Raw genomic sequence first — 15000 nt, 5'->3', positions numbered from 1 at the left:
CGTTGAGAACTTACTTCCGACGGGAATGAGCGTCTAGGGGCATTGAATACCTCCTGAGGAAAGGTTAATTGCAACATTAAGGTTCCTAGCAACGTTTCTTGGTCTGCTGTGAAGAGCAATAAATCAAAATACCACAACTTGGGAACATATAGCAGATAGGGCAAAACTGCAGACTACTACCGCAAGGGACAAAACTGCAGACACCAATGGGGTACGTACAATCTTACTCAGAGCACCTGAGGATGCAGAAGCGCAGTTCGCGAAAGACAGGGCCATTAAACCAAAGACACTCAAGAAAGAAGGGGGCCAACACCTGCCTGCATAACAACGCAAGCAGAGTCAATACACATATATCTCAAGGCCAAAACGCCATCCCGGACCCTTGTAAACAAACCTTTTAAATTCTCCCTAAACTGGGGAAAAATTTCACAGTTTGCTTAAACTTCCCTAGCGCTGGGCTGCACCTGTAATCTGATATTTGCATGTTCTGTACGGGAGGGAGGTAGGAAGGGGGGGAAGGAGGAAGGGATGGAGGGAGAGACAAATTAGGGGAGAACGGTCTTTTCCCCACCTTTTCTCTACTATTTAGGAATATTGTCCCTGAACAGGGCGTAATTCACCGTGGAAATGGACAAAAGATTTGTTCCCCGGAGCCCCATATCTCGATTCAACGTTTTATTCACACGCAAGCTACGCTTCCGATGTCTTTTATTATTCACAATAAATACAAATTTACCGAGAAAATTGTTGATTAGAAAGAATAACGAACAAAACTGCAAGCTAAGGGACAAGAAAGAATAATGTAGACTGAAGAATAAATTGCTGATTAAAGAATGAGAAATAAAAATATTTAGTCAAGGATAACCTACAGCATTGTTGGCTAAAGAATAATCCTGAAAACTGACAGGAGTTGACTAACTAATAACCAAGTTTTATTAGTTATAAAGAAAAAAAAAATTAAAATTACTGCTTTAAGCATAACCAGACACAAAGCACGAAAGGCAAAAGAACCTGCTCTCTCTCTCTCTCAACGAGAAATTAGCCCGATATATCATGTATCTCACCTTTGTTCCGTCACACTCTTCCACCTTTAATCTTTTCCACCTTGAATGTTTCATCTCATTTTTTTTTTTTTCATACACCTTTCACCCACGTCGCCGCCACCACTATTATCTGACATATTTATACCTCAAAAAATCCCCACGTCTCTATCCCAGCGCTCCTCATCATCTAAATATCATTATAATGTTTTCTCTCCCCTCTCTTCCGGTTGGATTCTTTCAGATTTCCCCGAGACAGAAATGTTCCACAGAGACAATTCATCATTTCGAGAATTTCATTTAACCGCTGGGCTCCCTTTTACTCGCATATTTTATTGTAATGTATCCGAGAAAACCTGTAATACAAGATTCACTCTGTTCCCTGATCAGCTGACATACGTTCATTATCACATTTTTTCCCTTTCAGAAATGATTATCATTTAACAATCATATATCCATTTCTAATGTCGTTTTAAATGCGAAGGTTTAGTTTTTATCTAGGCAATACAATAAACCAAAGTAGAATAGATGGTTTTAAGAATAGAGATAAATCATTAACTGCTCGGTAATTCTAACTATACTAAGATTAAGACGAAAATTCATTTAAGGGCGAAATTCTATCTTCAGTCAATGTAATAAACAAAAACGTTTTGTGTTTAACAGTAAATCGGAGAAAACCCAATTAAAAAGCATGCTACGTTTATAAGTATTATCTCGGGTAAGAAAAGGCATAATGTGTGTGTCATATTTTCAAGGACAGAACAAAAAGAACATATGTAAACAATTCGATATATGTAAATAAGATTCGGAAATGTTCAATGATTACATGCTCAAGCAGAACTAGAAACGGAACACAATAAGATAATATTCTGGCTCGATTAGGCCAATAAGCACATGTAAGGAACGTTGATTTTCACAAGAACATCGACATAGATCAAAATAAACTTGGGTGATTTAAACTGATTACACAGGCAATGAACACGAAAAACCACCCGATTTAAGCTATAACTTTAAAAGAACATCTAAAATAAGATACTTATTGAAGCAAATATGTACAGGAGACAAAAGCCACAAAATATTGCAGTACAAAACTCACCTTTCCATCAGGGCTGCAGACCTTGACACCTGCTAAGGATATCACCAGCAAGACTGGCTTGCTTTTTGCACCTTCCTGTGGGAAAGAGAGAAAAAATAAGACTTATTAGGAAAAGTCTCGTATAAAATGGCGTATCAAATTTAGGCCAAAGGCCGACCGCTGGGACCTATGAGGTCATTCACTGCTGAAAGGGAAACTTGAGAGTAAAAAGGTTTAACAGGAGTGAAATCTGGCAGTTGCACGATAAAACAATTGTTAAGAGATGGTGGAATGTAAGACAGAAGAAAGAGGATGTGAAAGGAGGTACAGTAAAAGGAATGAGATGGGTTGCAGCGAGGCGCTGAAGGGATACTGTAAAGTACCTGAATTAATGGCTACAGTGCACCGCGTGAGGTGTACTGACAGCACTACCTTCCCACAGGGGTGTCGAATAATAAATGCACTGTATATAATATATATATATATATATATATATATATATATCTATATATATATATATATATATATATAAAACATTCTAAAGCAACACTAGTAGGTCCTTTTAATGAAAGTTAAAAAGACTGAATTTTTCCCAAGGGGATAAATCTAATGTAAAATTATTTATATATCCACATTTAAATTCTTTATACAATATACCTCCACCATACACAAAACGAGGTTGTAAACCCGAATGAATTTTGCATAGGACAGCACGTACTTCCTTACGTGTTGTGGTACGTTAATTAGTTTAATCTAGTTTCTCAGATTCTGGGCTTGAAAAGGTAATTATGAGATGTACTACAACCGCGTGAAACTTTGGAAGACTTCGCTCATAATCAATAACTTCATATCAAAATTGAAATGAAATATGCCAGTAAAGTCTTAATTCTATTAATTTGTGATCTTAACATCTTTCACTGATTTATAAAAACCACAAATCATTCGAAATGAACACGGCGTAAGACGAATTTATTACACACTTAAAAACACTGATAAAAAAACTGATAAGATGAAATTATAATCTTTTAGGGATAGTTATTACCTTTAATAATAACTTGAAAAATATAAAAAAAAAAATATTTTGCAACAATAATCCATAATTGCGTGTTGCAAACATCAATAATTGTATCTAGTACATTATAAATGGGCGATGAAACACATAAAACAAAGGTAAAAGCATTGGTCTCTCTCTCTCTCTCTCTCGTAAACAGCAACAGTGTGGAAGAGTTTAAAAGAAAGCTAGACAAAATCATTAGGACACTATGAATGAACAGTAAAACCTGCTCGTAGAGATAAGTGAGCACACGATGTCTCCTCGGACGGACTAACAAGTCTTTGAGACGTCCTTACCCTTGTAACTCCTTGCAACTCTCTCTCTCTCTCTCTTTCTCACGACCTGAAAATGTACTCATAAACAAACAACGCGTTTCCCTTTACTATAATATATCCGAAAAACCCAGAAACCACCAGTGATCAATATCCTTTTGGCCCGAATGGTCCAAGTAATTTCCGTTCCTCTCCCATGTCAATAACAACATATTTCCGTCGGTCCTTTTATACATTTGTGATTCCAAAAAAATATCATCACCTAAAATGTAGCTTTTAATATTTGCAAAATATGTTTCCACTGACAATAGTCTTAAGCCAATCTTTGTTAAAATATAAAATAAATAAATTAGATTTTAATTTAGCATTTGCTAAATTATATGTATTAACCTTAGTCACTTCAAAACACAACGGGAATTAAATCTTTGTTGTTACAGCGTCATGACTTAACAAAATGAATGACAGGGCCAGTCTTGTGTAATTTAAGTGTACATTTTAATTTTTTTTTATGTAAGTAAGTGCCACTTGGCTAAATGTTAGACGAAACGGGCAGGCTAGCAATTATCCCAAACATTACATAACAGGCAGTGAATGTTCTTATAAAATAGATAGGAACTGGAGATGGACATTTGAACCTTTGGGTTAAATATGCATGATTTTATAACCAAGTCCTTTTAAACGTTATGTGGTTAGCGTTCTATCAAAACTACATAATTCTCTCTCTCTCTCTCTCTCTCTCTCTCTCTCTCTCTCTCTCTCTCTCTCTCTCTCATTGTGTGTGTTTACTAATGTCCACACTGAATACATGTAATATAGGAAGTCGCAGCGAGAATTCTCTCTCTCTCTCTCTCTCTCTCTCTCTCTCTCTCTCTCTCTCTCTCTCTTCGTCTGCTTGTGGTTACTAATGTCCACATCAGATGTATTTGAAGAAGAAATCGCAGCGAGAAGATTTTGACTCTCTCTCTCTCCTCTCTCTCTCTCTCTCTCTCTCTCTCTCTCTCTTCTTCTCGGAACTCGATCTACCAACAGCAGCACCAACCAGAGTTTCCATTTCACTCGAGTGAGTTTGTTTGATCTTATCGAAATCTTTGTTTAGATTCAATCCGAGAGGCTGTTTTTCTTTCTGCCAAGTTTAGAGGCCACAGATCCAACTTGGAATTAATGTTTGCTTCGACACACCATACATGCCCACATACCCCACCCCCACCCCAACCCCCAACACCCACAATTCCCTCCCCCTCCCCCAACACTCACCCACCGCCACAGAACTTCTCTCATCCCCATCATCATCGGGAAGAACAACTTTGTTCATAAGGTGTTTTGCAAGATCAACTTTGGACGTAAATTGCTTTGAGAGAACAACTTTGTTCGTGAGTTGCTGTTCAAAAGTTGTTTTGCAAGAACAACTTTGTTCATGTGTTGCTCTGCGAGAACAACTTTGTTCAGGAGTTGTTTTGCGAGAAAAACTTTGTTCATAAGTTGTTTGCGAGGACAACTTGGTTCATATAAGTTGTTTTGCTTTGAGGGACAACTTGGTTCATAAGTTATTTTGCGAGAACAACTTTGTTCATGTGTTGCTCTGCGAGAACAACTTTGTTCAGGAGTTGTTTTGCGAGAAAAACTTTGTTCATAAGTTGTTTTGCGAGAACAACTTTGTTCATAAGTTGTTTTGCGAGGACAACTTGGTTCATAAGTTGTTTTGCGAGGAAAAATTTGTTCATGAGTTGTTTTGCGAGAACAACTTTGTTCATATGTTTTTTTTAGCGAGAACAACGTTGTTCATGAGTTGCCTTGCAAGAACTTTGACCGTAAGTGGATTTGCGAGGACAGCTTTGTTCATAAGTTGTTTTGCGAGAACAACTTTGTTCATGAGGTAATTTGCGAGAACTCACCATCATGAATACACTGACATAAGAAAGATGAAGCATACGTATGCATAAGCATATATATATATATATATAATATATATATATATATATATATATTAAATATAAATATAATATATATATTATAAATATATATATATATATATACTATATATATATACGATTATGTATACAGACTTGTACACAGATAAAATATAGATACACAAGCACGTACAGATACTAAAGGTGATATCAATGTTCGGTTCCCCCTGAAGTAATTTTTTTATAAGGAGTGGCTGCCATCCCCACTCCTCCCCTCCCTGTCATTTTCCACCCGAAGGGGGGGGGGGGGACTGGGGAATACCCTCTACGGCCGAGCAATCATGTATCAAATTTTCAATGCTTTGACCAACAGAGGAACGAGGGATTTTTCAAAGAGCGGATCCAATCGCCTCCCCCTTGGGATCGATTTCTGGTCTCTCGTTGATGCGGCGTATGTGTGTATGAGTTTGTACGTGTGTCTGTGTGCATAATTTGGGCCGTTAGCAAAGTGCTTTCCTGAATACATTTTTCCCATTCAGTAAAGGATTACAAAATGGAACAAAGGCGCATTCACAAGCGGGTTTCTTTGATATCATTCAGGCGTCGTGCATAAATGCACAAGCATCACCACTTTAAAAAAGACGAATAATCATCATTCATAAAAAAAAAAAGGAAACGTTTCAGAGTAACAGAAGTTAGACAAAGGAAGAAAAAAAAATTAAAAATAACTGAAATGCTACTTGCATTGTGCGTAGATTTATATAAAAAAACATTTGAAGTCCTTTTGTGGAGTTTGTATCGGTCGATGTTGCTGAAAAAACAATAGGCAGCAACAGAAAAAAAAAAAAAGACTACGCTTTTATCTTTAAGGAGGCATTGCATTCCACTTTTTCCCTTTTATCTTTCGGCTGCATTAATGCAAGAAAAAAGGAAAATATGTAAAGGACTTACATATATATTATATATATATATATATATATATATATATATATATATATATACTATATATATATAATATATATATATATATATTAAAGAAAAAAATAATGTATGGAACCTCATACAGTAACAAACGTATTACTTTCAGAGAGAGAGAGAGAGAGAGAGAGAGAGAGAGAGAGAGAGAGAGAGAGAGAGAGAGGTTCAAGTCATCAAGAGCTGACACGCACGTCAACCACACCATGGTAACACTAATTCTCTTCCTCACCCTCTTCTCCACCCCTACCAACCATTTTTTTTTTTTTTTTTTTTTTTTTTTTTTTTTTTTCTTTTTTGGTAATAATAAACAAGAAACAGCCAACGCATCTGGGTGGAAAAAAGTGACAAGTTCTCTAATTACGAGCCAAAGTTCTGCCAGAACTAGTGAAGAGACTCTCTGCGACTGTAAACTTCTTCTCTTCTTCTCTTATTAAATGGACAAGAAAGTAGAGCGACTCCTTCCTCCACGTCTTCTATTTTTTTTTCATAGCGAATTCAACTAGACTCGCGTTAATGAGGACTGAGGGCTGAAGCTTCCATCTTTCTGGCCCCAAAGGCCCCCCCCCCCCCCCCCCCCCCAAAAAAAAAAAAAAGAGATGGAGAGTTTCAGCTCATAATGAGGGTAAAAATGAAAGACATTGGTAGCAAAGTTACCTGGTGACTTGAATGGGTACTCCTCTATCCATCACAATTCGTCATCGAAAGATTAATATTTTCTATCATAAAAAACTATAATTTTGAAAAAAGTACAAACTGAAGAGCAAAAATGTTTTAAAAATCCACATAAACGGGAAAGACCTTCGCAAAAATGACAAGTCACTGAGCATTTCATCTTCCCAAAGCTGATTCGGGGGCATTATGTTTGTGCAGATATATTCAGCATCTTCAATGACGGCATATAACAGTACTTTCATCTTCGAATACCGTAAGCCATTTGGTTTGGAACTCTGTAGGACTGTTCGAGTCTACTTATTTACCAAAAACATTCCTTTTGAACTTTTGATTAATATTTTATCTGAATCAGCCTCCTATTTCTCAAGAACTCTCGGCGATTTTCACTCTTTTAACATCATACAACTTTTTTTTAATAGAATATGCGAGTATCTATTCATGGAATATCTAATCAACTTTTTGAGTTACCAAATAACTTTATTTTACATAACGAAATTTTAGGAAAGCCATGGTCTGCTCCTGCCAAGGTTTCTAAATACAGCATATGAACCCAACGAAGAAAGAAAAAAAAATTGGTTCTATATTAATAAAAACTACAGTAATCTCCAATTACTACGAGAACATCGTTTTAAAACTTCAGGCAGCAAAAGGGAAAGTCTACAGCCAATGGAAGTTCTAAATCCTAAAACAGGCGAACAAAGCTTAACGGAGGGTTGCGATAATTGAAGTTCTATGGACTACGGCTCCCGGAACTAAACCGCCAACTTTCCGATTAGGGAAAGCTTAAAGTGGCCGATTACGTAACGTAACGATGACCTTGTTGACGAAAAAATAAAAAAACAAATGAAAAAAAAAAACTTCATTAAAGGGTCAACCTCACCACACTCAAAAAGGAGCGAAATTGCACGCCAACGAAAGTTGGTCATAATTACCCTAATACGCGGCCTTTCTTTGTTGACCCAAGCTGAACCCGGAGGAGCGGCAAAAGTATTACAAAGGGAGGCTGAAATGTTCAAAGGCAAAGTTTGAACTTCAGCTCACGTGGGACTTCAGAAGGAAACCCGGATTAAGAAAGATTTTCAAAACTAGTTCCATGCTCTTGCAGCTATCCTATACACCCTCCTCCACCTCCTCCTCCATACTAACCTAACCCCCCCTCACCTCCCCATACCCTAAGCCCTTTTCCTCCTAGACGTCCAAACTCCCAAGCTCCTTTCTCAACTCTTTGGTCTTAACGTGAAGTTCTGCCATGTCGAAATTAATACTGGAGAGAGAGAGAGAGAGAGAGAGAGAGAGAGAGAGAGAGAGAGAGAGAGAGAGAGAGAGAGAGAGGCTGGCTTCAGAGGCAAAGTCCTCATAGTAACTTTCAGCATTTTTTGATGAATTTCTCTCTTACGCTTTGTTGCATGATACATAAATCTAGAGGATTTACTAATACGAAAATAAAGGAAATGAATGCAACCAGAAGCTTAGCAAACATAAATGTTAAGAATTATAAGTAAAAACTGCCCATTATCTGAAAGCATTATAAAACTGCCTCTCAGCATTGCCTGCTCAAATATGATTACAATGGCATGCATTTAGGAACTCAAGCGTACGTTTCAAGTAATCGTGATATCATTTCATTTCTAAAATTTCTTGACTAGAGATTTGAACTGTTTCTTATTAATATAGGTTTATAAAAGTGATAAGACTTACAGAGCAAAACTGTAATCTTACTTCAAACTTTATGAAAAGTTTCAGGCACTAGTTACCCTCAATGCCTTTGTAAGCGGAGTTGTTCTTTTGACAAAATAACAGATTATTTACATTCCTTTCCTAAGGTCTTAAGTCATTTCCTGATTCTTATAGTGTCTCGGGTGCCTCACGGAAATGAATAAAAATGGTCATCTATCTCTCTCTCTCTCTCTCTCTCTCTCTCTCTCTCTCTCAACTAATAGCATTATCTAGAATATCCAGCCTAACCCTTACAGAACAGGGGCCCTCTCGCAGAGAGAGAGAGAGACCTTACATTACAGACCTTACATCTTGTTCGGGTTGCCCCAGGTCCCTCAGTGTGAGGCACCTCTAATGTCTACCAGAGAGTTGCTAGTACATCTTCCGGTATATTTTGCATCTTCCAATCTTGGATGGTCTGGGATGCAGTTTAGATATTTGTCGAGCATATTCTTAAACACATCTACGCTCACTCCTGATATATTCCTCAGATGAGCTGGCAACGCATTGAATAGACGCTGCATTATCGATGCTGGTGCGTAGTGGATTAATGTCCTGTGTGCTTTCCTTATTTTTCCTGGTATAGTTTTGGGCACTATTAATCTACCTCTGCTTGCTCTTTCTGATATTTTTAGTTCCATGATATTTTCTGCTATTCCTTCTATCTGTTTCCATGCCTGAATTATCATGTAGCGTTCTCTTCTCCTTTCTAGACTATATAATTTTAAGAATTGTAGTCTTTCCAGTAGTCTAGGTCCTTAACTTCTTCTATTCTAGCTGTAAAGGACCTTTGTACACTCTCTATTGTGGCAATATCCTTTTGATAGTGTGGGTACCATATCATATTGCAATATTCAAGTGGACTACGAACATATTGTTTTATAAACGGCATAATCATGGGAAATGTTCAGCTTTTCTTGTTTTGAAGTGCCGTAACAACATTCCCATTTTTGCTTTACATTTTGCCAACAGAGTTGCTATTTGATCATTGCATAACATGTTCTATTCATCATCACACCAAGGTCTTTAACTGCTTCCTTATTTGTGATGGTCTCTTTATTAGGTCCCTATAATGCATATAGCTTTCTTTCTCTGTCTCCAATATTTATTGATTCAAATTTATCAGAGTTAAATACCATCCTATTTACCTCTGCCCAATCATATACTTTGTTAAGGTCTCTTTGTAGAGCGTTCCTATCTTCATCACAAGTAATTTCTAATACTTATTCTTGTGTCATCTGCGAAACTACTCACTACCGAATCCTTCACATTATTGTCTATGTCTTCAATCATAATAACAAACAGTATTGCAGCTAACACCGTACCTTGCGGCACACCGGTATATACCTTGACTTCATCCGATTTCTCGTCGTTTTGCAATAACTATCTGTTTTCTGTTGTGTAGAAATTCTTTAACCATCTTCCTACTTTATCCACGATATTGTGTTTTCTAATTTTCTTCGTAATATATAAGGTCTACTTTATCAAAAGCTTTTGCAAAAGTCTAAATAAACCACATCTGTTTCATTTCCGCTTTTCATATTTTTGAATATGTTCTCACGGTGGACTAACAGTTGGGTTTGTGTACTTTTTCCGGGTACGAAACCATGTTGTCCTTTATTAAACAAATTATTTTTTATTAAATGTTTCATAATATTTTTCTTCATTACCCTTTCATACACTTTCATAATATGTGATGTTAGACTCACAGGCCTATAATTACTTGCCTCTAGTCTTGATCCACTTTTGAAAGTAGGGGTAATATATGCTAATTTGTGCTCATCATAAATCTTGCCTGTATCTACACTTTGTCTTAATAATATTGCAAGTGGCTTTGCGATAGAATGAACTACTTTCTTTAACAAAATAGCAGGAATTCCATCAGGCCCTGCAGCAGCTCCATTTTTAATTTCATTAATAGCCTGCACAATATCAGCTTCATTAATATCTATGTCAGCTAAATATTCACTATTTTCATCCCTTACTTCTATATCATTATCTTCATTATCTATTCTAGGGGTGAAATTTCTCTTATATCGTTCTGCCAGTATGTTTGCAAATTTCCTTTTTTTCATTCGTTAATCTCCCTTCAATTCTCAGAGGGCCTATTTCTATTCTTCTTTTATTCATCTTCTTCGCATATGAGTATAATAGTTTGGGGTTTTGCTTGATATTTAATAGGGTTTTTTCTTCCTAAGTCCCGTTTTTCATTTTCTTTTGATTGTATAATCTTTTGTTCTGCATTTTCTATCTTACTTTTTAGTTCTATACTTTCCATGCATTTTTTCTTTTGCAAGACCTTTTTTCCACTTTCTGATTTTCTGGAACAAGATCCTTCTGTCTCTTGGTATGCATGAATGATGTTTACTTTTCTTCTTCGGTATATATTTTTCCACTATTTCTCCAATATTTTATATAATATCTCCGTATTTACCCTTATGTCATCACTTACGAAAATGTTATCCAATCTTTGTTTAATTCTTCATTAATTTCTGACCATTTTATATTTTTACTGTAGAAGTTGTATTTTCCATATCCTTCCCACTTTTTCATTTCTTGCTTATCTCTATTTTCACTTGCTTTGGAATGAACTGTTAATTCTATGACATTATGGTCTGAAATACTCGCATTATAACTATATTTCTTTAACATAATTCATCTCGTTCACAAATACTAGGTCTTAAAGTATTTTCCTTTCTTGTTGGCAGGTGATTTATTTGTTCGAATGTTGTATTCTAGTAGCATATCTAATAGCTTTTCAAATTGCCTCTTATCTTCTGCACTACTATTACTCTCTTTTTTATATGTATAAGTACAACCACAATCTCCTATTCGTTCTTTCCATTCTACGAAAGGAAAGTTGAAGTCACCAGATAGGAGAATAGTCCCAGTCCTTGTGATTTCTACATATATCATCCAATTTTTCTATTATTAAGTCAAACTCTTTAGTATTAGGAGGTCTATATATTACTATGTTCATCAATTTTTCAGATTCAAATTCTACCGCTATTAGTTCACATTCTGAGTTACTATATTTCTCATATATTTTTCCTTGTTTTTTTTGTCTTTCCCATATATTGCGGTTCCCCCTTGATTCCTATTTTTTCTATCTGATCTATAAGTTTGGAACCCTTTTATTTGATCATCATTCCCAGTCTCTTGGAATACCAGGTTTCACTTATATTCATTATATCTATTTTCTTTTCATTTTGGGTTAGTTTCTTCTAAGTACTCTATTTTTCTTTTTGGAGTTACTCGTAACTAAACCCTGCGCATTCATCACCTATGATGGTTTGCGTGTTTTCTCCTCAATCATTAATCTGGTAGTAATAAGGATTTTTCCCATGTCTCTTTGCCTGTTCTGGTATGTGTTCTTTTTTCATTTCAGAAAAATTCTGACATTAAAAAATCCAACTTTTCAATAATATTTGATCTTCCTTCATCATAATTATTCATTTTGTGTCTGAATCTGCAATTTTCTCCGTTTCTGCAATATCCTCTTGCATAATAAATACAGTTATTATCTCTGAGTAGAATTTCGGAGCTGATGCTTTGAAATTTTTTGCTGACACCTCTGCATATCTCATTGGTGGTTTGCTTTTCTCTTTTACCTGATATTCTTGATTTTCTCTCTTTATTTGTTTCTTTCTTATTTTGGATTTTATTACTTGGTTGGTTATTTATTTGATTATGATTCATGGCTACAGGGTGCATATATTTGCATTTTTTGTCGAACTTACATCCTTTTTCCTTCTTTTAGGTTTTTTTGTTTTTAATATTTTTGGATGCAGATCTCTGCAATCATCCCATATCCATCTAAGTATGCACATTTACCATATATTTCATAGTTTTGACATATCTTAGGATGTTTGTAGTAACATCTTTCTCCAAATCTGCCAATTCCCTCTTTTCAAAAGGTTGCAGATTTTGTCTTTCTTGTCTATTTTTTCCTCTTTGCCGTCATTGTGTAGATCTGGGTAGAGCCTCTTCGGGATTTGCTTTTCTGTTGTCATAATCGTAATTTATTTCTTTTTCGTAGGTATGCTGCTTTATTGCCTCATATGTAGTATCAATGAGTATCTCTGCATCCATACTTTTTATCTTGTTCTTTGTTTTCCTTATTTTTTTCTGTCATTTCATTTTTGTTTGCTTCTCTTTCCGTTTTCCCCCTCTTCTTCTTTATTTTTTCTTCTTCTTCTTCTCCTCTTCCTCTTCTTCTTCATCCTCAACTATTTGTACATTCAGTCTTGATTTAATAACATTGTCTATCCATGATAGACATGTTGACACAAAAAAATTCTTGTATCTTTTCTCAAATCTTGTATTACCTCAGCACACTGTGGATGGGTCGGAATGTTGCCATGCAGCACCATTTTGCTGATTAGGGTTTTCGTGGATTGACTATGCTATACCAAACCTTACACAGTTTGCATGCTTTTGGCATTCTTTTTCCTAATGCATCAATTAGGATATTCACAAGATTCACCTTATTCATTTTTTTTCTTTGTCGGAATAGTGTTGGTTTATGTATATTTTTCTTTATGAGTCTCTTGACCACTTGGATTTTATTTGGAACTTCTTCAATTATTTTCAAGATGTTTTCATTAGATTTGTTCCAGTTTGAAGGATTATATCCTTCTAATATATCTATGAATGCTTTTGTATCTTTTTGGTTAGGACTGTTGCTGATTTCATAGATGAGAAATGCCAGTTCCCTTCCTGCTACCTCATCGTATTGCGAATCTGCTAAACACGCCAAATTACGCCACCTCTTCCCGCAGTTGGAACTTACTGCCATCTTGATTTGATTTATAGTATTACACTTGATAAACTAACTTAGAAGACGCTTTATCCTACTATTTTCACACTAATCTTATCACCGATAGTTCACGAACACTTCTAGATATTTCTCAAATTCTAGTCGTATGTTAAACTTGTGATATCTGTTGATTAATCTGACTTCACGCGGGTACGTCTCACCAAGCAAGATGGCTACTACGAGAGAGAGAGAGAGAGAGAGGAGAGAGGAGGAGAGAGAGAGAGAGAGAGAGAGAGAGAGAGAGCAGCAGCATTCAAATTTACACAGCTCAAAAAGCAACCCTTATGTACGGTTACCTTTCCACACAATATACAGGAAAATTTTGTTTACTCTGCTGCAGGAGGCAAACTGCCTCAGGGGGAAAGATCTGATTTGTTGACACGCGACGTGTGTTCACGAAGCTGGGGTAGAGCTGGAAGCTGTGGAAGCTGTGGAAGCTGTAAGCTGAAAGCTGAGAAACCCTGGAGAGGATATCAATGATGTTTAGAGGCAAATATAGACAAATGTTTAGAATAGGGTTTTTTGTCTATAAAGCCAGACGGAAATATAGAAAACCGATTTCACACTTTTCGTAGATTTTTGGTTGTTTTATAGCAATGTATTTTTATCGAAAAATAGTGACGCAATGTGTATCGACATGCGAATATAGAGAAGCCCTTTGACGTACACATACACACCAGCGTGTTTATATATATATATATATATATATATATATATATATATATATATATATATATATATATACACACACACATGGACACAACCTTCCATTGTTTCTATAGATATGTCAAGGCAATAACTTGGTATCTCTTTACAATATAGCAATATAGTTGGATGGCGGAGCAGAGGTAAACAAACGTAACGCGTCTTACTCAGTAATATTAAAATCCAGTTGCTAAAGTCACAGACAGACAGACAGCCTATTTTGATGTTTTCCGATACAAACTAAGAAAGCTACATGTGAACCCAAAAACGTTTAGCGTAAGCCTGAAGATACTTGGTTAAGTGATTTATTAACAATTAAATTGCCATATTTACAGGTTGTATAAAATCATTCATTAAAAACTATACAAAGAAGGATTTTGACGTTTTTAAAGTAAGCTTCAATATGCTATTTTGTAATACTATATCCATATTTAGGGTTTACAAAAATACTCCTCAATAGCAAAAAAGGAGGATTTTGACGATTTCAAAGTAAGCCTCAATATGCTATTTAGATAGATAAAATTATTAACGGGGACAAATGAGGATTTTGACAATTTCAAAGAAAGCTTTATTAAAGAGTATCAAATCCTCTACAGACTCGACAGAAAAGACAGTTATGGCACAAGTTTAAGAACAACAATACCGAAATAAAACTAAGCAGCCAATCACAAACCGATTCCAAAACGCAAGGCTCTGATTGGACGCTCGTAATACTATGGCATACATATTAGTTTTTCCCCCACTCCAATGCCATTTTCCGTA

General features: G+C 35.8%; 1 protein-coding gene across 7 annotated transcripts in view; it reads right to left on the bottom strand.

Moving 5' to 3' along the window:
* The window catches only part of LOC135204142 (EGFR adapter protein-like), a gene marked incomplete in the record, with an annotated part of 933128 nt that overhangs the window by 303199 nt on the left and 614929 nt on the right, over window positions 1-15000 (bottom strand). For all 7 annotated transcript variants that reach the window (XM_064234151.1, XM_064234150.1, XM_064234153.1 and 4 more), the window contains 1 exon segment: window positions 2137-2211. In XM_064234151.1, the coding sequence (XP_064090221.1) occupies window positions 2137-2211 (75 nt within the window).

The sequence above is a fragment of the Macrobrachium nipponense genome, chromosome 44, assembly GCF_015104395.2.
Source record: "Macrobrachium nipponense isolate FS-2020 chromosome 44, ASM1510439v2, whole genome shotgun sequence".
In the NCBI taxonomy this organism is placed as follows: domain Eukaryota; kingdom Metazoa; phylum Arthropoda; class Malacostraca; order Decapoda; family Palaemonidae; genus Macrobrachium; species Macrobrachium nipponense.
This window is presented reverse-complemented; position numbering and strand designations above follow the sequence as displayed.